General features: G+C 37.2%; 1 protein-coding gene across 1 annotated transcript in view; it reads right to left on the bottom strand.

Annotated features, from left to right (window-relative positions):
* The window catches only part of WAC (WW domain containing adaptor with coiled-coil), a 58,474-nt gene that overhangs the window by 22,205 nt on the left and 12,955 nt on the right, over positions 1 to 23,314 (bottom strand). Inside the window, exons 4-8 of the mRNA XM_084260842.1 lie at positions 12,390 to 12,496; positions 11,500 to 11,615; positions 10,895 to 11,007; positions 9,173 to 9,505; positions 123 to 368 (exon numbers count right to left, since the gene is read on the bottom strand). Coding sequence (XP_084116968.1) covers positions 123 to 368; positions 9,173 to 9,505; positions 10,895 to 11,007; positions 11,500 to 11,615; positions 12,390 to 12,496 — 915 coding nt within the window. The remainder of the gene's footprint in view (positions 1 to 122; positions 369 to 9,172; positions 9,506 to 10,894; positions 11,008 to 11,499; positions 11,616 to 12,389; positions 12,497 to 23,314) is intronic.

Genomic DNA, 23,314 nt, shown 5'->3' with positions numbered 1-23,314 from the left:
ACTTTACCTAAGTATTCATTTATTCACTTTTCACATAAAGACTTGCATTTACTACAGCTAAGTATCCAACAATATACTAATGTGTGTAAATAAAAGGTTACATCAACTTGAAGAATCCTTACCTTCATTGATTTTGGATATATCTACGCTAGAATTATTAAGCTGCAAGGTGGCTTGCAGAGCCGGCAGCAGCTGTCGAAGGAGATTTGGGTCCTGAAGTAATGGAGGAATCGGTGACTGTGGGACAGGTGAGACAGGAACTGCAGGAGCAGATGAAGCAGGCGCAGAAGTTGGGTTCAGTCCAGAAGCCGAAGATGTAGAAGGAGTTGTGCAAGAATGGGGTACAGACTTGTCCACAGATGCAGACTCTGAACAGAAGACAGACAGTAACTCAGTTTTTCCAACATAAACCGACAACTTCTCATTAGTACAACATTCATACTAAATTCAGAAGAATAAATGCTTAACTATCATTGCTCAAGAAAAAAACCCAAATACATTAATATATATAAAAAAGAATTATCAAATACCTAGTGTAATTTAGGCTACTGAACCTAATGTTTATTAGGAACACACACAAAATTATCTTCCTGCTTCAAGGTGTTGGACTGAAAGCTGTCAGCACTACAAATGGGAAATTTTTCCCCAATAATTTTTAGGACAAATATGGGCCAAAAACTCTTTAGTGTTTATTTTCTTTTACTGTACATGTAATTCCAATCTATGTTTTACCCACGATTCCAATCTTTCTTTGGAAAGTATACTATGAACAAAACCACAGACTTTACAGATAAGCTAGTATGTCAAATTTATGGGGAGGGTAGAAACCATACTTCATTTATTCAGAGACAGGACTGCAAGGAGCTACAAAATAAAGACCAATTCTATTCTACACAACCCAGCTATATTGCTCTGGATTCATGCAAAGGATATTGAGCTGTACGAGAAATGTGAAACATCCCCACAGCAGAGTGGAAAAACATCTAAAAATTTATCTGCCCATAATTAATTTCAAACTTGTTCACTTCTCCTGAAGCATCAAGACCCATATCCTTTAGTTTATTAATCTCATTTGAGCAAACAGCAACACTTATTATCCACAGAAACCTTTAGTACCTAAAGTCAATTATACTGTATGGCAATCTGTTCTAATTAATATGAATTATTTAATTTTAAATTTTACTTCCATTTACCATTAAAGATTCTCCTCCATTTCAGTACTGTGAGAATCTCCTGCACTGAAAGTATTTCTACCTACTACAGGTGACCCATCAGTTGCTTAAATTAAATCATCCTAACTTTAAGAAGCCTGGCCTGCTCTACTTCAATTTTAGCTTGTCCTTCTCTCATCCCCATTAAACCCTGAAAAGACCTCTGCCCCCAAAATCAGTTAAGACTAATGTGTCTACCAAACAGGTTGGATGATCCAAGATCTCATCCAGGATGCTTGGCCATAATATTGAGGACCTGGATTTTAGAGTCACCTAGATATTCCACATTTCAGGCAAAAATCCAAACTAAAGCGTAATTAGCTAGCTGGGAAACTCTTATTCTGAGGTATATTTCGCTTTTTGTGGTTTTTTTTTTTTTTTGGTTTTTGTTTCTCCCACCCCATCCATCCCCTTTGGAGTGATGGTCAAGGCAAGAGGTATCTGACTTAAATGAAAAGGTCTTGTGTTTTGCTATGTAAGAATAAAGCATTACAAAACTTTGGAAAGCCTTTTTTTTTTCTTGCCAACCTGAACTGAAACTTTTGAAACTAACTGGAGAAGAACCCTAAAAAATAAATTACTGCAGTATTCAATACATGAATCAGATTAGAAATTTCAGTGAAAAGAAAGGGGATTTCTACTTCCATGCAGTTACAGTAGAAATAGTTCACAACAGGACACAAATATTCAAAAATCCCAACCTTCTCCAGTCAGGTAGCTAAGAAATTTAAACCAGAAAACAAAATATGCTGAAGAATCCAAATCTGACAGCTTGCAAGGATGCAACAGCCAGGGCACACAGAAATACTTTGATGTTTCAGGCAAAATACTAAAACAGAGGTGGCCTCATCTAGTTATGAGCTCCTCAGGACAAGGGGTTGGTTTTGAATGTATATGTAAAGAGACCTGGTCATTCAGCCAGGAACTTTCATAAGGAGATCTTACAAAGGCACAAGAAGTGTTATAAAGACTGAAGAGGAAAAAAAAATAAGCAGTTACAAAATTTTTATATCTCATTTTCAGTAACACTTCACTAGGACAGCTGATTAGGTATTTGCCCCCCCCCCGCTCCTCCAACAGTAAGTCATTAGTATAAGTTTCTGTTACAGAATTATTACATATAAAATCTTACACTACAGTGTTCAAAGTACACTTATTAAGACATTAAGACAACCACAAGGCAAGACATGTCAAGCAAAAAAGAACCTTATCCTACTGAACAAAACCAGTTTAAATTGAACTAGAATCTGTCACAGCCCAAATAAAGACAACGGGATACACTGGCAGACAAAAGCATGGAAATTAAGCACAGAGGGGCATGTTAACACTTACATGTACAAGTGTCCTACCCTATGGTTTTCAGAACCTTACAAAAAAAACAAGCCAAAACCAAACAACAAAACACTCTAAAATCAGTTTAAATAAAAACCAAAACAAAAACCCCACCAAATAAACCACCCCTAATGTAACTGCCACCACTAATTCCAAAACACATTTAATGTAGTTAGGCTTGTCTTCACAGTTAGACTGAGTTAAGTAAAGCAGCAATTCACTACTGTATTATTAATTCACATAAGCAATACCTGAGCTTCAAACCACACCACCATACCAAAGAGCTGAAAGTATTTTTCACACATGCTGTAGTTTTGAGCACGAAATAAGCTGAATCAAAAGCAAACTTGAGCTAATAAAACATGAAGTCAAACCTTAAAATCAGATCTGGGTGTTTACTCATTTCGTGAATAAAGGACTCAAAAGATGTAATACAAAGCCAACTGAATTCCAAAAGGTCTGTGGAAAGTACTCTAGTTTAAGTAAGCTTCTTCTCTGCTATAAAAACACAACTGGATTTCATCAAAACAACACAGTCCAGTAAATTCTTTTAGACAATATGGAGGCACTGTTCTAAAGCTGTATTATTGCAGGTATTTTAACTACGTGTTAAAATTTATACACAAAAGCTATTTTTTGTACAACCACTCAGATTAAATACCTAGAAAAAAGGATAGGAAAAAATGATGGTAACACCAACATTGCAATCTTTTGCAATGGTTACCATTACAGAAGGAATGGTCCAAAAGTTATGACTGAATGGCTCTTTTTTTTCCTCTACAAAGGGACGTTCCTTTGTGATGAAAACAATCATGCTAAAAAAATAAAGACTACGTATTAGTTCCGTATAATCACAGCTTTCATTACCTTAAACCAATCTATCTTACTCCATGGCTTCCAGACTGGATGCTGGATTTCACAGAAGTAAATCTAATAAACATGGCCAATAAACAAAGCTTTCAAATATTTACAGATCCATTTTTGTATAATAAACTAATTTTAAACCTTTGTAATCATCATTTATTTTGTTATGCAGAACATGCAAGTTTCATCTTGGAAGTTAGCCCAACTAGTCAAAACTCCTCAGAGATCACTCATGGGTGTGTGTGCATTTCCCCTGCTTTTTCCACAAATAGACGCAGAAACTTCTCTCCCCTATTCCTCCCCGATTCCCCTTTTCCAATATGCTCTGAGAGGTTGTTTCATCATATGCTTTGCCACACAGTTGTTCACTTTTCAGCATTTAAACATTATTTCCTAGTTTCTAAAACACCTATTAGGAAAAAAACATTTACCAAGTACAAATACAGGCTGGGTGGAGAGTGGATTAAGGGCAGCCCTGAGAATGACTTGTGGGTGTTGGTGGACAAGAAGCTCAACATGACCCAGCAATGGGTGTTTGCAGCCCAGACGCCAACCACATCCTGGGCTGCAGCAAAAGAAGTGTGACCTGAAGGTCGAGAGAGGAGGAGCTCTGTTCCCCTCTGCTCTGGTGCGACCCCATCTAGAGTACTGTGTCCAGCTCTGGGGTCCCCAACATGAGAAAGACATGGAGCTGTTAGAGTGAATCCAGAGAAGGGTCACAAAGATGATCAGAAGGCTTAAGCACCTCACCTAGGAAGGCAAGCTGAGAGAGGTGGGGTTGTTCAGCCTGGAGAAGGGTCTGGGGAAACCTTACGGCAGCCTGCCAGTACTGAAGGGGCCTACAGGAAAGCTGGAGAGGGCATGGACTGATATGACAAGGGGTAACAGCCTTAAGCTGTAAGAGAGGAAAGAGCTTTCTATTCATGACCTACATACTCTGCCGGATCACATCCTTTGGACAAAAACGGAGAGAAGATGGAGTTACCAGGTATTATTCTCTGTGACTAGAACCTGTATGACAGAGGTGCATCTTTGTTGCAGGTTTCACAAAGAGGTATCTCAACTGAAGTAAACTGGAAGCTACTGCTTGCCCCAGAAACATCATGTCAAATCAGAATGGAAGCATTACGCTGTATTTCCAAGCAGTGTGGACTTTTTAAATAACAAGGCCAAGTAACCATTTCAGAAAAAACACCATAGATCACTGTCAGCAGTTGTGCCACAACATTCTTCAATTACAACCTAGATACAAGGTGTCAAACATTTCTCAGAGTTTGAGGCAGTAAATTAAAATGATGCTGAGATTTGCTTTTGCCAACCTCTACCCCTCATGACAAGAGCTTTGCTCCTAAGGAAATAGCTGATCCACTGGTGAATCACATTCTGAAAGGCAATTCTCAGCTCAGTACGTTACAGTTAAAGCTATTCAGATTAGGTTTAATGCAGGCGGGGGAAATACCGTCTTTTAACAGTTCAGCCACTGTTTCAACAAAGAGCTCTTGACACTAACACACCCACTCCTCTGTTGTGCATTGGTCACCCTGTTCTACCTGGAGTCCTGTAAGTACCTGTTCCTAGGATTTGCTCGCTCACTTCTTGCCAAGGTGTACTGAGTTATTCAGGCATGTTAGTGTGACAGAGAATTGAGTGGGGAAAATAGAAACAAAGAGTATATGAGTAGCTTTAAAATATTGCTATATATAGCTTGCTCTTATTCTGTCACATATACGGACAAATGTTTTATTGAAACAAAGTGGGTTTTTTAATGACACAGAAATTCCCCACTACTGTTGAGTAGATAACTCACAAAGTATCCCGAGTGTTCCAACAGCTTTTACTACTCACGTAATTTTTTGTGCCATTGGAATGTACTGGTTTTGCTTTAGAAGTCCTTCAGATTCAACCCTACAGTATTACTCAATCACTCTATTGTGAGCAGCTGTCTTTTTGGTCTGCTAGCAACAGCCAAGCATGCATGCTCTCACAGCATGCTTTCTGTGGGAGGAAAACTGCAGTACAAAATTTTCAGAAACTCAATGCCTTATTGCCCCATAAACCTCATCTCTGCTATACTGATTAAACAACTACCACCTAGCGCAGCTAATTGAGCTGCTTGGTTTACTGATGATGATTAAGAACCACAACACTCATCTGTGCTGAGGTCCCCCTAGGCGGCCAGTCTACCAACCACGTTGTCTGAGCTGTAACAGTCATATATAGCTTTTTTACATAGTTCAGTTCCAATCTACTAAAGACTTAATATATAGAAATATTTATATAAAATATATTTTTATATAAAAACAATGCATCTTGTAAACACATTTGGCCAAATGAAACTATGGGAAGAACAGTAACTGGGTTCTCAAATACACTCAAAATTATAGAAAATACAAAAAAAATTCCATGTATTTTTTCATTTGGATTTCAGTCTTAAAATGGAATTTTTGGTTTTTATCTCTGCTGCCAAAATAAATGTAACAGCAATGCTCAGCAAACAAGTATAAAGTACTGGAAGAAACCTCTAACAGTCACGCTAGAGTAATTTTTCCTAACCACTGTATGAATTGAGTAATACACTTAAAACTGCAAAACTCAACTGAAGATGCAACGATACCAGGAGCAATGTTAATAACTGACTGCTGATGACTAGCAAGTGTTACAAGTAAGAAAACCACGGGGGTAAGAAAAGAATGAGGAAGAAGCTCTGCTGTCACTGACCAACCACTTCATCAGCAAAAAGGCCACAACCTACCCAGCACTTCACTGGTCAGCTTGTGAGTTCTGTCAGAAAATTTAGAGTATTGCTGCACTAGAAACAGAAGTGCTGCCTGATGGGACTTGGAGGAAACGTGTGAGAAGAAGTATCCTGCAGACAGACACACTGTTAAGATATGGACAATACAACATTTCATTCAGTAACTGAATTAGAAATAGGAAAATGTGATGTGCCCTACAGATAAAGCAGCCAAAAAGTAGGAAAAGCAACCCCACACTTTACCTGCATAAAGCACTCACAGTGAGCACAAACAGAAGCAGTAGATTCTGACTGGAACATTCAAACCAAAGGGTAGAGGTCAAATAGTTCCCCAGGAACTCTCCACTACTGCCAGTCATTCAGGGCAGAGGACTACTGCTAACAGCTGAGCTATAGTTCAGCCAGGGATTTTATTCAATCTCCTTGTGGGACTACAACATACCCCTGCAGCAAAAGAGATTGAGCTGAAAAAGTGTTGTTGGTGGTGTTTGTGTTTTATTTTTCTGTTGTTTTGTTTTTCACAACTGTTACTGCATTAAAAATACACACTAAGAACAGAACTATTAAAACAGTGGTACATATATGCTGGCCTAAGGCTGCCAGCAACACATTGACAAGAAGCAAGAACGCATTTAGGCAAGGACTGCTGCACATTACTGTTCAGTCATTTGGACCAAGCTATTTTTATAAGCAAAAAAATACAGCTTTACCTCTTTTTAGAAAGAGGGATGGCACAGCTAGCAAGCAGAAAAAGATCAAAGGCTGTTTGCTCTAGTAGTTTAAAAATAACCCCCTGAAACCATTTTCCAATTTTACAGAGATACTTTTAGAAGACTGTCTGAATTGAATGTCTCAGAGTATTATTTTTTTTCATTTTGTGTAACAGCTACAAATACTTTTAAAGACTGCATACCTTTAGTACTACAGATTCACAGTCACCTCTGGGAAAATAGGTAGCAGAAGCAAACTATAAAAAACACACCAATGTATAGCACTGCTTCCTCCCTTATAAATCTGAATACATAAAATACTACAGAAATTATCGTCAAATATCTTTTAAAAATAAAAAGTCTAGCATTCAAAAAAAAAAAGATGCAAGACTATGGAATGTACTCTTTGAATCATCTCATGTATCTCATAATATAAGCTGCACTGAATTTTTCTATTGCTGTAAGAGGTATTCAAGCAAAATGTGAAAACTCACATTTTCTAGAATAAGTATTTCAAGCCTGACATTCCTCTATTCTAATTCTTCATTAACTTATTAACTTTCTGTAATCCACATTGTCTGAAGCTCAGGAAGCATTATATTGCTCACAACGAAATGCCATTTGCCTTGTTGATGCAAAAGTATTAGAGAGAGTCTACCCATTTAACCCATATATAATGAAAAACACTACATGGGAAAACGTAAATTAAGGGATTATTTAATATGGAACCATCCCTGGTAAGTAACACAGATTCCAAAGTAAAATTTATAGCGTCAAGATCGCCCCGAGCGATCATTTCCACTATTCATACCCGACCGAATGCCCTCAAATGGGTATCAGATGTCAGAAACACTAGAACTCCCTGCCAACGTTTGTAGCAGTTGTCACAGTAAGGAAATTCCTCCAACTGCAGTAAGATTCAGTTGCTCAATTTAAGTGGAAGCAACTAATAAAGGTCTGCAGTAAAGCAGAGAAAGAATATATACAGTCTGAAATCTGATCAGACACCAAACAGGAATCAAGTACGTGCCAGTATTAAGTAATAATAGGGACCTTCTTTAGGTCTATTTTAAAGATAGTAATGAAAATAGAGAGGATCTGCTAAAGGACAGAACACTTGGCATGGATGTTTTTTGCACCGTCCTATTTAAAAGTGCATCAAACTGTAATCAAAATATAGAGGAAGAACTGAAGCAGGTAGCTGTTCAATTCAGTACAAGAATGATGCATTAACTAGTGCACCTTACTTCTTGCTTTACTGTGTTGAATACAAAAAGTCTTGCTGAAAATCCCCTGCTCCTCTGTATTTTATAGTCAACATTCACCTACCAGGTTATATAAAAACTGCACAAAATCTCATGAAAGACACACAAAATTCCTTCACATGTACAATTTTCTTACATCACATTACTTGCCAATGTATGGTTTTATGCAGATACTTGGGATGTCCAAGTGCACTTATCTCTGTGTAAAAGCTGGAATTCTTTAATTAAGAAAACTGGAGGGCAGGAAAGCAAATGCAGAATATAAGACCAATGTCAGACCCTCCCAATGCCTCCAAAGTAGAATTTTCTTATACAATGTTACTCTCCAAGAACTGGACTACACCAAAGTATCACACTATCACTAATAACATACATCTCCATTCTCACAATATTCTTGAGCTCTTCTTCCCTAATAACAAAGTAAATCCAATTAAAATGTAGGCTTTTGGAGGGTCCCAAACAATGCACAGTAAAGTCCCAATCTTCATTTGATGGCTCTAAATGTTCCTGGTATATATCATACAGAAATACTAACTTTCAGCAGCTTTAGAACTGAAGATCCAGTATATCACAAGACAGAGATCAAAACAGAAGAGTTGCTGTTACAGACATGTAGATATGCTTGTCTTTATTGAAAAGTTTGACACTGGCATGCCAAACAGTAATAGCAGTTCACAAAATACAATGGTCCAAAATGACTTTCAAATGATGCAACTACATCTAGGTTAAGAATGCAAATAATGGCAAAGGTTCAAAACAACATGAGGGAGGACAAAAACTAAAATACACCCTACTAAAATACATCTTCCAAATGATAATTTGAAATTATAATTTGCAGAATAAGCCAGTAAACAGCAAATATTGCAGTGTCAAGTTGAAGTTGTGTAAGACATAGGAAACATGGTTTAAAGGGAAAGAAACACATAAAAACAGTAAATGGTTCTAAGCACACTCAAACAAGAAAAAAACCCTTCAAGTTCTAGAACTAACATACTTTGAACAAGCAACACAAATGCTATGCATCATCTTAAATACCAGAAGGAATTTCATGAGACATACCTTTTCTCTCTGTTTTCTGTGCAGGGATGGAAGATGTGGATGTAGGCAGTTTTGATAAAGTAGATGCTCCATTAGCATCAAAGGATTTCTTTGGCTGGTGATCAGATTGTAGAGAAAATGGACTAGGAGGAACAGTGCTTGGGGTAGCAGTTGGATGAACCACTGGTTTGATGGGATGCTGTACTGGAGTAGAACTACTGTGAGTCTCTGCTCTTGGCAGTCTGTAGTCTCTGTCATTGTGCCTGCTTGTTTGAGATAATATATTCTGTGGGAGCATACTACTGGTGTCACTGGAATGCTTGTCTTCCACTTTTTTCAGGATTCCCAAGTAACATTGCAATAAGAAAAAAAAAATAATTAGAAACTTGTCCAAGATTGCACTGGCTTTGATTAATACAGCTGCACATCAACAACTACAGCTGACTGAACTTCTTCATATTAAAAAACCCCTCAAGTAGATCAGCATCAAAAAAGGCAAAATTTAATTTTACTCACTGATAAAATGCATTTTCTCTGACCTTTGCTTGATTTAGAGCTCCGGTTAAGCACTGTATTTTGATGAAAAGCTGTTTTATAACAACTGTTACGGTCAAGTTAACTTTTGAAGTCTCCTAAAAAAATCTAAATCAAAATCTATTATTTCCATCTCGTATTTAGCATGAAAAGATGATTCGTGCCATTTTTCCTTTGATCAATGAAAATCCTGAACACTGAGTAGAATTTAATCGTTTCAGATTCTAGCCTTCAAAGAATTTCACTTCAAGTCACTTGAGTACTACTACAAAGAATGACTTCCCACTGAATTAATTCTACAAGACTATATATTAAATGAGTGGCTAATCTGCATTTGTCACACAACTGCAGATTTTAAACCATGCTACATGGGGAACATACCAAACAAATGCAGAGGAATTCTTTTTACTGATTACTGGATTTTCACCTGTCACAAAACAGTTACTGCAATATGCACTTCTGCTATGTTCATGTAGCATACAGTATGTTTCACCATACACAGAAAAACAGCCCTTTATATCTCTGCTTTGTCAAGTCCCAAGCAAGGGGGAGGGCAAAAATTCATACTTTGGTTTTTATTTTTAAACCAGCTTGAGACCCATGCTAGAAACTCACCCAAACTACATCAACATAAAGTCTCACAGTACAACTTTCCCAGAAAAGTTTGTCAAAGATTAAAAGTATTGTGGATAAAAATTCCAAGTAACAGAAATCCATATTTTGGGAACTGTGTTGCATGGTAGAAATACTCTTTCAGTAACGTACACAAGCCTCTGAAAACCCCAATATTGTAACCCATAAAATCAGCTTATTGTTTTCAAATGTGAAATCAAGCTTTCAGACATGATCTCTTTTGAGTTTTAAGCTCAGAATATAAAATTGACAGGTCTCAATGATCACAACAGTCCAACTATACTATAAACTGTGCAAGTTGTTTCAACAGCTACCTACAAAGCTAATTAGGCAGTAAAAGCTGCATAAAGGAGTACCCCCATGAAAAGCATTAAGCAAACATTGTACCAGTAAGGGCTTGATGCCTTTTTTAAGAAACAACATTTGGGAGAGCTGTCTGTGCTATCTGCTTTGGCCTTTTTATATAAAAGATGAGAAAAACAGCTAAGGAAAAAGAAAACAGTAATGCAAACAAGGTAAGAATATGTTACTGTAAAAAAAAAATCTACATACTTCCACTGGCAAACCCACTGGCAGCTGTCGCCTGCATCACCTCTCTTCTGTAATCCCTATCTTTTGGAAAACTGTTAACTGACATTTTGCTTGCTTCTTTTTGTCTCTGCTCCCTGAAGAAAAGAAAACACAGGTTAAGTAAGAATTTACATCATCTAATAATATAATGCTTTATATGGGTGAAGTTACATGAGATAAATTAAACCATCCTAACAACTCGCTGCTACAGATAGGGCAGGCAAACTCCAGTCATTGTTTCCTCACACCAGTGCTTGTTGAATCCGCCAGTATACCAGTTCAGCTCACTAACACTGCAACAAATCACCTCAAACCCCCAAACAAAAAACCCGAACAACCCACCCCATCAAAAGAAAAACCCAGAACAACAAATCAATTATAATTTTCCTCCCCTTCTCTCCCTTCCCTGCATTATCAAGAGACAGCACAGGTGCCAGAGGTCATAGTAAGAGTAGGAATGCAGTCAATTTGAGTAGGAATGCAGTCAACTTGGACCACAGTATTTTTCTATTAGATAAGCATATCTGCTCTGCAATTAGCTGTAAGAAGTAATTCTTTATATAATGAAAACAGACAGACACACATACCTTTCCAGCCACTCTTTTGGTTTTTCCCATTGTGAGACTTCTGTTCGGCAGTTGTAGTAGTATTTCTTGCCTGAGGAACTGATGTGTTCAGACCAATCATCTGCAGAATCGTAAGCCTTTAAAATACAAAGAGTGTTGGGCAGAGGACTACTTGAGAGTTTTAACATACAAATTTAAAAGCTTTCACCATCTTGAAAGCTACACACATCCTCATGTGTACCCACATCATGGCTCTCCATTTATACCATCTCTAAATGCCTGTTTCATTTTAGTACCTTAAAGATGTGACCACTGCATTCCAGTTGCATTCTGCAATAGTTTGCTCTGATATATTGTCATCAACCGCTCCCCAAAACACTAATTGTATGTTTAGTGGGATACAGTAATACTAATATTGATAAATTCAGCTTTCTGCACCTAAAACTTTCTCAAAAATAATTTTCTTCTCAAAATTTTTCTGTACTGCACAAATCTACTCTGTTTTCAGTGCAATTTTTAATCAAACACTACCTACCCTAACTACTGAAACTTGGATAATAAAAGTGATTAAAACTCACAAAGTGTAATACATCTTAAGTAAAACTATACTGTCTTCTTTAGACTTATCAAAGTTCATGGCAAATATTTCTCTCAATATCTACTTTATTTAAATATCTAGTATTTTACAATTCAAAATAGGTATCCCAAAGCTCTAATGATTATCAATTAGAATAGTTTTACAACATAACAGAAGGGGCTTGGGTTTATAGAGTGTTTATAAAATAAAGACTGATGCTGGAAAGCTCAATGAAGCAGGTAACGTACATGCCACCTGTTTCAGACAAAGCAATGAAAACAAAGTGTGCATGGACGGGGCGGTAGAGGGAGGAACACCGATCGCAAATACTCACTGCATCAGAAGTTTTGCTTGGATTATTGCTGGGATTAGAAGAATGTGAATTTGAACTATGAAGAGCACTGTGGTTATGTGAATTTTCTTGTGGAGAGTAACTGGTCCCTAAAGGAAAAAAGAACGACTGTTTACCATGCATGTTAGCAAAGAAATCAACCATCTGCATTCTAAGGAGGAGGAAGGGAAAAGGGGAGGGGAGAAGTTGTCCACAGCTGGGATCACAGCATAGTTCAGACACAGAAATATTTCAAGAGACCATACACATATTTCTCACAAAGTGTAAAGCTCAATTTGGCTTTCTAGTTACAACAATGCAGTATGTTCCTTCACTAGACTTACTCTCGAACTTCACTCCTCTACAAACAAATAGCCTCTATGTCTTTTGATCACTGAAGGAGTCCTAACATGGCAGTTCAGAAATTAAGAGACACTTTCTCCTAAGTATTAAGTCAGAAAGTTTAAATGTGTTTATCAACAGCCTACAGAGTTAGATACACAAAATCAGGTTTTATGTTCCCTAGAGCAATGCCATTTTCTTAATCCTTTTGACACTACTTCTCACTGGTTCTAGGCAGCAATTTCTGTTTATGCACATAGATTACTTTTCCTGCACCTCAGTCTCTGCAATATAAGAATCAACATCTAGAATACCAAAAGCAGCATTCCCAAAACACCACCTGCTTCTGGCCTCTCTAACAACTGCTTTTCAAGGTAATCAATTTTTTTTGTTGCCATGAAAACACTTTAACACAAAAGAACAATTGGAAATGAGGAGGGAGATAATGCTTAACACCTTTTACACTTACATTTGTGTCTAAGATCAAGTCACCAATTACACCTGAACAGTTCTAATTACAAATCAAACCCCTCACAATCTTACTTTAAGTGTCCTGTTCTCAAGGCCTCCCATTTCTCAAAATTTTTAAAGCAAGTAAAAACTCTTCTATTCTTTACATTATTTCATCTTTCTAAGTTTTAAATATTCACATAAATCACATCAGACTAAGAAAAGTATTTTTCTTACATGTTACTACATTAGACACCACCAGCTTTACATACTGTGTAGCCACCTAAATATGAAGTCAATGTGCTTTTCACATGGCTAAGGCTGTATCTTACAGGCAACTACAATAGAGAACTGTCCACTGACAGTGGACTGATAGGTGGGAGTGAATAGAGCCATTAACACAAATATTTTTTTTAAGTCTTCTCAGAGTCACACATTGAAAACATGACTAAATGATATAGCATGGTGTAGAATGGGAGAAATTATACAGCAAATTCATCTTCTGGGCCTCCTGACTAGACAAATGTTGACAAAATTACTATTTCAAATGTCTTCCTCCCCACCTCTAACACTGGTTAGAAAAATTGTCCATCACAAAAGCAAAAAGGTATACCATAACTAATCTGTTTAGCACCCTACAAAGGTTAAAGGATGATTAGCACATGCATGAGTTATTGCAACCTGAACCATATGTAGCTCTGAACCTTTTCCTACACTGTTTTGGCTAAAACCATATGTCAGTCTCTTTAAAGATATGAGGAGTGAAAAAGAAAAAAAAAGTAAAAAAAGAAAAAAAAAAGAAAAAGGAGAAAGCCCTGCCTTCAAATTCAGCCTTCCAAAAGCAAGACAAACAGTCTACATCAAAAGTATCTGGCATGCTTAGAGCTGGGTGGGATGACTTACTTCAGGGCTAACTTAAGTTTGTCAAAGCAATACTCACAACACTACATGCTTGTGATGCACAAGAACAACAACAACAAAGTGAGCTTCTAGTGAATGATGTGACTACATGTTACGTACATTAGAAAACTCCACAATTTAGACTTGAATACACATTTACTATTATACATTATAAAAACAGTTCCCCTAAATGCATGCAAGTAGACTGTACTCCTCAGTCACAGTCTTAATTTCTGGTTTTAGACACCAAATATGTAGTGATATAGCTGGATAATATTTTCGTATTCATCATTCTGTTATGTATTTATTTACTACTGCCTTCCCAAACTCTACTGAGACAAAATCACTGAATTTCTTCATCTATTTCTGTAGATTGGTTAATGCAGAGATATTGGTTCATTTATATGATGTAAAAATCATCTCTTTAAAGGAAAAAAAAAAAAAAGGATAAAAATTTACCAGATGGCTTGTTTTAACAGTTTGGTATTAGTCACTCAAAACTTCAGAAGACACTAATGTCATTAATTTACCATAATCCGGTACCATGGCTGCTGTAACATTACACTTTGTTCAGCATATTCAAGATGTAGTCGGTGATTTACAAATATTGTGGTGGTCTACACACTCTGCCACAGTGACTCTAATCTAACAGGCGCTTTCCAAAAACAAGTAAGACCCAACAATATACATATTAAATCACTAAAATCCTTTAAAAGCCAATTCTACCCAACCATGAGCAAACCCTTCAAACTCACGGAGCAGGCTTTCAGCCCCCATGTGGTCTAACAGCTCAGCAGCACACTTTCACCATTTCACACTGTTCCCAGCCCTGGTACTGAGTCACAAGGCACTTCAGAGCCGGTATCAAGCGGCTGCAACAGTCACACCCACCTACAGCTGGCCTTGATAGTAGAAACGCCTACTATGCAGCAGTTTCTTCAAAAGGAGCCCCTGGGCCTCTGCACTGAGCTGCAGTCTTCCTAGCAGAACTCCCAGCCCACACACCCTCAGGCTTGCCCTCGATCAGAAATCCTGGCCTAGCAGAGCCAGGCTCAGCAGCATAAAAATTGCTTCAGCAATACAGATAGCCTTGGATTGCCAAGAAGAGCTATGTGGGTTTTTACAAGGGCCAACCAGAAATACACACCCAGTGGTGTCTAAGACAATTACACTGTGTAATTACAGGTGCAGGTTCACCCCCATACCTCCCATTTTTATTTTATGCATAATACGTTTGGATCAGTACCCAAACTTGAAGGGAAGGAGCATATGAAAGGACTGCCAAACTGACATTTGCTGTTGGGAAGCTTCCAAGACTAAAGCAGATGATACTCTGGAGAACAAGAGTTTTAAGTATTTCATACAAGTTAAGGGCCTAAAGATTGTATGTAAACACCAAAACGGTATCACCAAATTAGCAGCAAACTAAAATGTTGCTGCCACAGTATAAAAAGGTAGGTACCTGGGCAGATGTCTCCTGGAATTCTGACAACACAGCCAAGCAAGCATTGCCAGCTCAAGTTGCCAGGGAAAGTGGCTCAAGATCTTGAAAAGGCCACCAAATTAAAGCAGTATGCAGAGAGAAACCAGCAAGTGGATTTCTACTTCTAAAAAGAAGGGGGTGCGTGTGTTTGTCTTTCCCCTTACTTACATGCTAGCTTTCACCATCAGCAAGGTCTAATCCCGAGCCATTTTAAGGTGCCTGTGACTTGCACTCAGCTGTCTCTCTAGCTGCGTGCCTGGCAAAGTAGATGTCAAGAACAGGATCACTAAGATTAGTCCATATTCCTTAAACAGGACTGATAAGGCAGACAGTGCCTCGAGATGTTCCTTTACAGCACCTACTCACTCACCCTTTCATTTAGAGTTAAACCTTCCTTACTAGTCCCACTTTATTCAAGAAAGAGGGGTAAAAAGCCTTGGTTTTAAAATGCTTATTAGCTTAAGATTTAGCAACTGCAAATATACATCTTTGATGCACCACAGGAAAATTCATATTCTGTTAAAAATCCGCCAACTCAGTTACAGAACTTCCCATGGAAATGTTTACTGCACCATCACTGTGACTTTCCTCAGCTTAATCATTATTTTGGAAGCAGTTAATTCTGGAAAGAGCTATTCCTAACTGGAAGGTGGCCAAGGAGGGCATCAGCACTACAGTTATATAAAACTGGGGTGGTGCACCCATGTGAGCAAGTCTCCACTAACACTATCTCTAGTGCTGAACAGGTCACAGGACAGGTCAGAGTCAAGGTTAACTTACCATAGCTAACTTCAAGTCTTTGGAAAAAAAAAAAAAAAAAAAAATCACATCTTCCTCACTAACACATGGAAATCAACAGAAACCACAAAAAGCATGGTTCTGGAACCAATTAAAAAAAACCCCAAAACAAACAACAAGCTGTGATTTAATGCCTACTACAGATTTGAGATTCCACCATGCCACAGATCACTTAAAAATGTTTTTTAAAGTATTTTCCAGATCCAAACTGCTGAATCCCATACAGTTTGTACTACAACAAGGTCTCAACACTACAATGGACTTGGAAAACATAACATAGGGCAAAATTTCATTTTGCAACAGCCAACTTTCTCCGGTAATTATCACATTTAATTAACCTCTCCCTTAACACCTCTTTAACTCTGTGAAATTAAGAAAAGTTAAAATTCTGAGTTAGCTAAGGACCAGATTGCTCTAATAAAGCAGCTGGTTTCTCTCCCTTTTCCCCTGCCATTTTTCAAGACACGCTGAAACTTTCCTTCCCAAAACTATACCTACACTAGCAACTACAGCATCCATTTATAACCAGCTGAAATAAGTTTTCTTGCTGCTTGATTTGAAGAGTTAAATACATCACTGTATATGCAGACTATATATACACTATCCTCTGGCATCCAAGTGTCTTAGCCTAATTAAACCTCTGTTTAGCTCATAACAATATACAGTATCGTAAACATAAAATCTCCAACCGAGACACGCATTAGTTACCCTCAAAAGATAATCTACAACCCAGATCAACAAAGAGTAAAAAAAAAAAAATGCTATTTTTCATCCTCTTCAAACAAATCTACACTGAGAGATTAGATAGTAAATAAGTTCACACACCTCCACTCAGACCCATATTTTAGCCAGACACAAACAGTAAAATTACAGTAGTTGTATATTATTGCACTATAAAATAGATATGGTGCTCTGAGTTAGACTGTACAAAGGTACAGTTCCTTTTCCATCAAACACCTCATTAATATCCTAACTCTCCTTCTGTCCATAATAGAGTGTCAGTGCAGATAAAGGAAAGTTTACAAATGCTCCCCAGCAATGATGAGTGCTGTAACTGGAACTCAAAAGCAGTCCTCCCCTTCACTCCCTCCAGAGGGAACAGGGATTCAGGAAGGGCTCTAGGAAAGTCGGCTTTTCTGTGCCCACAAACCAGATATACGGAAAGAAACACTGTGCAGCAGAAAAAAAGCAAGTTAATTCCGCTTGTTTCAGCCGCACACATACTGTTCTATGAGAACATGCTCCACCCCTCAACTAATATGCAATCAGATTCATTTAACTAGAGAACCTGAACTGCCGCGACAGAACAAATACTGCCCAACAGCCAGGCACTAATTATTTAAGAGAAAATTTAACAGTGAGATAGTCTTTAGTAGCCATATTTTATGGGAATAATTAATTAAGGCTTTTTTAAACAGTGAAGATGATAGAAACTTATCTATGGTAAGCCTGAATTAAAGTCTAAAGTGCATTTCAAATGATATCTTTGTTACTTCAGTGCAAATCTTTGTGCAGACCACTTTCTGAAGTTCTGCATATGAGAGGAAAGAATGTAACACAATAGGAACACCATATCCAACATCTCAGCGGTAACTGAACAGCCTATCATGGCCATCTTTAATTGCCACATGCAAAAGTAATAAGAAAAAACACCATTTTTCTTTATTGCTTTTTTTATGTGGCCTGCTGTATTGAAATAAACTGTGACTGCCTTCCTTAGGCAACTAAAAGCACAAAAACTTGCAATTTTTCTAGCAGAGCAATGGCCTCAGAGAATAGACAACTGTGCAGTAACATTTACCAGAACTTCATAACATACTAAGCTGAATGAACACTAAGCTGCCAAAAGAAAAATCTAGCCTGATCACTGAACTGCCCAACTACCCAATTACAGACTCATTATGTCCTCCAAAAGAAGTGTTTTATACCAGTCAACAAGTAGCTCTACGAGCAAAAAGCTTACAAAGCCTCATTTCCTCTCCTACTGTATCTCCTATTCAGGACAGCAAAGTCTGTGCTGTTCTGTAATGTTCTATTCACAGGATAATCATCCCAGCGTAAAGAAGTTTTCATCCTTTTCTCCAAGTTTCCATTTACACAAAGTTTCATGGAAATTAGTCCAAAATGTTGGTATAAACAGTCATGCATACAAGGAGTAGGAGAAATGACCAGTAACAGATTAAAATAACACTATAACCATACAGTTTTCTTCATAACAGAATTTTTCTTCTAAAATGGTAGTAAGTAAATGAAACCTCAAATAGTAAAAGCCAGGAGTAGTAACTAATGAAAATGAAGAACTTACTAAATACTCAAGGACGCCAAGATATTACCAATTATTCAAATGAAAGAGATTAGCTTCAAATTTTATCTTACACTTTCCTTAATTTAACAGTAGTTGGCTATTTTGCTGTCTTCTGCTTACATTGTTACTTTAAATTAGATCTGCCCAATTTATATCAGAAACCAAAGTTTAATTTCAGGGCAAATGGTACAAACTGTTCTAGAAAGGGCCATCAAAAAGGGAAGCAAGAGGCAGTAATAAAATGGCTCAAATTAAATTGAAACTTCTGGGTTCTCACATAACAATTTAGTGATTTATTACTCTAGCAGCTAACAGGCAGACTGTTCTCCCAGGGTTGCACTTCAGCCTAAATGGCTGTAACAGCTTTGGTTGTCCTTGCTGGTGGAATAATAAACTTATTTTTTGTCCAACCATCCCCTTCTACTTTGCTCCTTTCCTTGTTACAGCAGAACAGTTCAGTAATTTGGGGGTTGCTTTCTTCATTCCCTCAGTCTACCTCCTAGTAGCAGCAAGAAATCACTTGTTAACTTACACACAATTATTACGTTCACTGACCTAAGTCCACTGAATCTAATGAATTTCTGGAAGATCTAATATTCAAATGTCCCAAGTTAGATCCTTCAAAAAAGCCTAAGGAATGAAATGTTACTTCCACTGTACTCCAGACAAATCCTTTCCACTCCCTCTAGACAAATCCCTACCAACTTACTTCTTCAAAGAAAACCAGTATATTGACAGTTTGCTTGCTATTTCAAACTACAAAAACAAGCAAAAGACTGGGCAAATAACTTTACCACCACTGTAAAAATGTTTATTCTTTATCTCTGAAGAACAGTAAAAAATATAATTGGAAAGATTTTGCCTGTTTCCTCTAAATTAAAACAAGTTCCAACCAGCTTCTAATAAGCCTTTCTGATAAGAACACCTTAGAAACACATGAAGGTTACTGAAGTAGATACTTTTAAACTAGTTGAAATCTGCAAGTTGTATTTAAGTGAAAATAGGAAGTACTGTTAGACAACAAATTTACACTTGCTATTGCAACCCTCTGCATTCAGGTTACCTAATTAAAAAAAAATAATCTAGTAACATCCTAAACACTGCTTAACATCTCCAAGGTACCTATTTTTTTTTTTTGAGATAAATCAGCTTGAAAAAGCAGCTTAAGCAATTTTACCCATGGCAAATATGAAAAAGCGTGATGAACTTCACCAACAGAGTCATATTCCCAACTCTCTAGTTCATGACTGCAGAAGATCTCAATGTATTAAAGAAAAACACAAATTCCCTGCTACAGCATCACTGATGAGTCAATTTTAACATCTTTTAAATCTTGAAACATTTGTACTGAGTAGGACATCCCTCTAAAAATAAACTAGAGGTAGTTGAGAATAAAGCTAATCTATGCTTTCATTCTTGACTGTAGCTCAGAAAACATTTACATCATACAGTGTGAGAGAGTGCACAAGACAGGTTCTCCTGTCCTCAAGTGAGAGGTTCATACAGAAAGGGGCTTTTTAATTGTTACGACACACAAAATGAGGAGCATCACACTGACAGCCAAAATCCTTATTCCGAGCACAGCATACAGGCAACAGACAGAATTTCCCCCTTCCAAGTGCTCTCCAGGAATACACCATGAAACTCAAATTAACAACCCTCCTGTAACAGAAGCCTAACAGAACTGCAGTGATGCACTATCCTACCTCAGGTAGCAGGAATTCCACAGTCCTGAGCAAATCCGAGTAAGAAAGAGATTGCCTGCCACCAGTTCCTACCTCAAACTGGTAAGATAGTAAGTACAACAAGAAAGGTGCTAACAGGACTTCCTGTTATGCCAAATAAAGTATATCAATGTTTTTTTTAATGAGTCATAAGTGGAAAATAACTTTATGGCTAAGGACCTGATAATAAGCAGTTACTACAAAGGCACAGAACCTGTTCACTTTAATAGAAAACTGTATAAAAATATATTCAGTGCATGTCACAAAAAAGTATTTCCTTTCTGTCAGCACTATTTCTGCAATCACTGATATGCATTATGTGGGGTATTTTTTAATTATTACCAATAGACACATGCTCCAATGCTTTCTGAAAATTAGGCTTAAGGGTTACCAAAACTGGAAAAATTAATCCCTTGACATTGTAGAGGAGGGTTGCATGTCACAATATTTACTTTTCATTTAAGGAGTTCCCCAAAGAACATAGAGACATTGGAAGAAGCACTGATGTTTAAAAACACACACCTCAGTGACATCAGATAGGAATTGCTTCAGGGCAGACACTTTCTAAAAGCTGTGTTTTCCAATGTTTTAAGAGAGCAAGCAGCACAGTAATATAATGAAAGACTGATACACCATAAACTGGCCACCGCTGACACTAGCTTGAATAAAGTCTCATTCAGTTCTATTCTAATTTTATTTTGTAGCATAACACAAGAAAACTTTACTCCTATTCCTATTACTTAATGACAATGTCTGACAAGAACCAAACTCCACTTTAATAGAAAATCACTACTGAAGTGCTACTACTATTTGCCAGTTGAAGAGAACTTCACTGCTAAGACTACAGCAATGTCCACAAAACTTTTAGTTACTCATTACAAATGGGCAAGCTAACTTAAAAACATTTAGTACTAGAAGGAGCAATTGCTCAATGAACTTTTACATGGTAACTTGTGAAATCATTAGGCTTAGACAAACTACTCTAATTTCAGAACAGGCTATACCATGTATATATTTATTACAGTATAGGCACTGAAGTACAAGGATTTTGATTCTATGCTTAATTAAACTTCAAGCAGAAACTGGTTTTGAGAGGAAGAGATGCTAATACAACATTCTGAAAAAAACCCAATTTCTGTTGGCCCAGGACGGGTGGCAGCAAGCAGGGATCCACATACACAGTGTTGTGGGTTAAATATGATGGATTCACAGCCTTAGTTTCAGGCTGGATGCTTAGCATGGTGCATGGCTTAATAAAGGTGCAACGGTATTTTCAAATATCTAAAGCACAGCAGGTGACAAGACAATTCTTCCCTCCTACCATTAAATAATTCTTAAAATTTGACTGGTCTTTTCTGGATTCTCCATACTAGAGGAAAATACGCCGCTCCACAAAAGCTGAAGTCATGTTTACAAACTGAAAATCTATTTTACAATTGTCTGATTGCCTAAGTGTCTCATTTTATTTCCCCAGTTAACACTCTCAAAAGGACTATATAGACACTGCATTCATTAGTACAGGCAGTGTTTTGTCAGTAAAAGGGGTGAACTTCACACTCCTTGAATTTGAAGAGGAACATATTATTTCATATTATTTAATCAAGTAGAAATAGTCTTATTCCAAAATAAATGAGTGGTTTTGAAAATTAAGTGTGTGTTAACCTGTCAGTAGCAGGTGTATGAATGAGCAAACTACTCAAAATGACTTAACTAGAAGAGATCTGAACTCCTGCTGATGTTAATTAAGAGGGACACCTGATGTGAACACAACGTCATCCCAAAGAATATAATCACATGAAATAAACACAGGAGAAAAAAATAGGTACAGCATATTATATAATTTGTACATAAGAGTTTATGCACACATGTGCATTCTTTATAATTATATACCTTAAGGAAAAAAAGTATTCCATATTGGGTTTTTTTTCCACATTTCAGAGTGAATAGGTATGTTTGAAACAATAAATGTGATGAGCAAGGCAGATCATTAATTTCCTTTCCTCGGTTTTGCTACTGATAGATATGAGTATTTCGTAACTCTGTTACTCTAATAAACTGAGTAACAAATTTACCTGGGAAAGCACCGATGAAAACTGTTGCTTTGGAGGACATAAAACAGCATGGTGTTTCAGCAATCTAGGAAACCCAAGGGAGAGGAACTAATCTGTGTACTAGTATGGAGCTGTAAATATTGCCTCTTCAAAGTATTTTCAGAAAGCCTGACATGCCTAAGTATATCCGACTTCTATGATAATATTGTGAAAGTCAGAATGCTTCTCTTCAAAAACCCAAAAAAGCTTAAAAAAAATTAATCTTACTAGGGAGACTGAAATTCTTATAGCAACAAATGTAACAGGTTTGAAACAGTGGCAGGAAGCATTTTTTGAAAAGTTTAACTATGCCAAGCTCTTTTCTACATGAAAGCACCAATACTGGGAATTTAACACATAAACGCAGCTTCAATCTAGTAAGGCCTAATAGTAACATGCCCATTACTCTGCGTATTTTTTTAATAAAAAGGCTAAGCTTCAGATACCCGAAATAAGCAGATTAAAGAGCACTACTGTCAAAACTAAAATCACTGATATCTTTTCAAATCTTTAGGCACAGTTAAAGAATAAATTTGAAGCTCTCACTTCACTAAAACAGGTCAGAAATCATCCAAGTTTTTACTAGATGAAGTATCTTTTAATAAACATTTCTACAAATCAGCTGATTGCATTTTGCCTCTGCAGAAGTTAATAAGCATGTTCACAGTGCATCTTTTCACAAGCTTTCTCTGGTAGACAACTCAGAGGGAGTAATGACAGCACCAGTTTTGAAGTATGTTCTTCAAGGGAAAACAACAAGCACTAGTAAATTCAAAATGCATGGTACTTGGGATTAACATACACATACAAAGATGGCACAGCTAAATACACTTTCT

This window comes from Gallinula chloropus, assembly GCF_964237585.1.
Source record: "Gallinula chloropus genome assembly, chromosome: 2".
Classification (NCBI taxonomy): Eukaryota; Metazoa; Chordata; class Aves; order Gruiformes; family Rallidae; genus Gallinula; species Gallinula chloropus.
The sequence above is the reverse complement of the archived record's forward strand: the minus strand, read 5'-3'. Positions and strand labels throughout refer to the sequence as shown.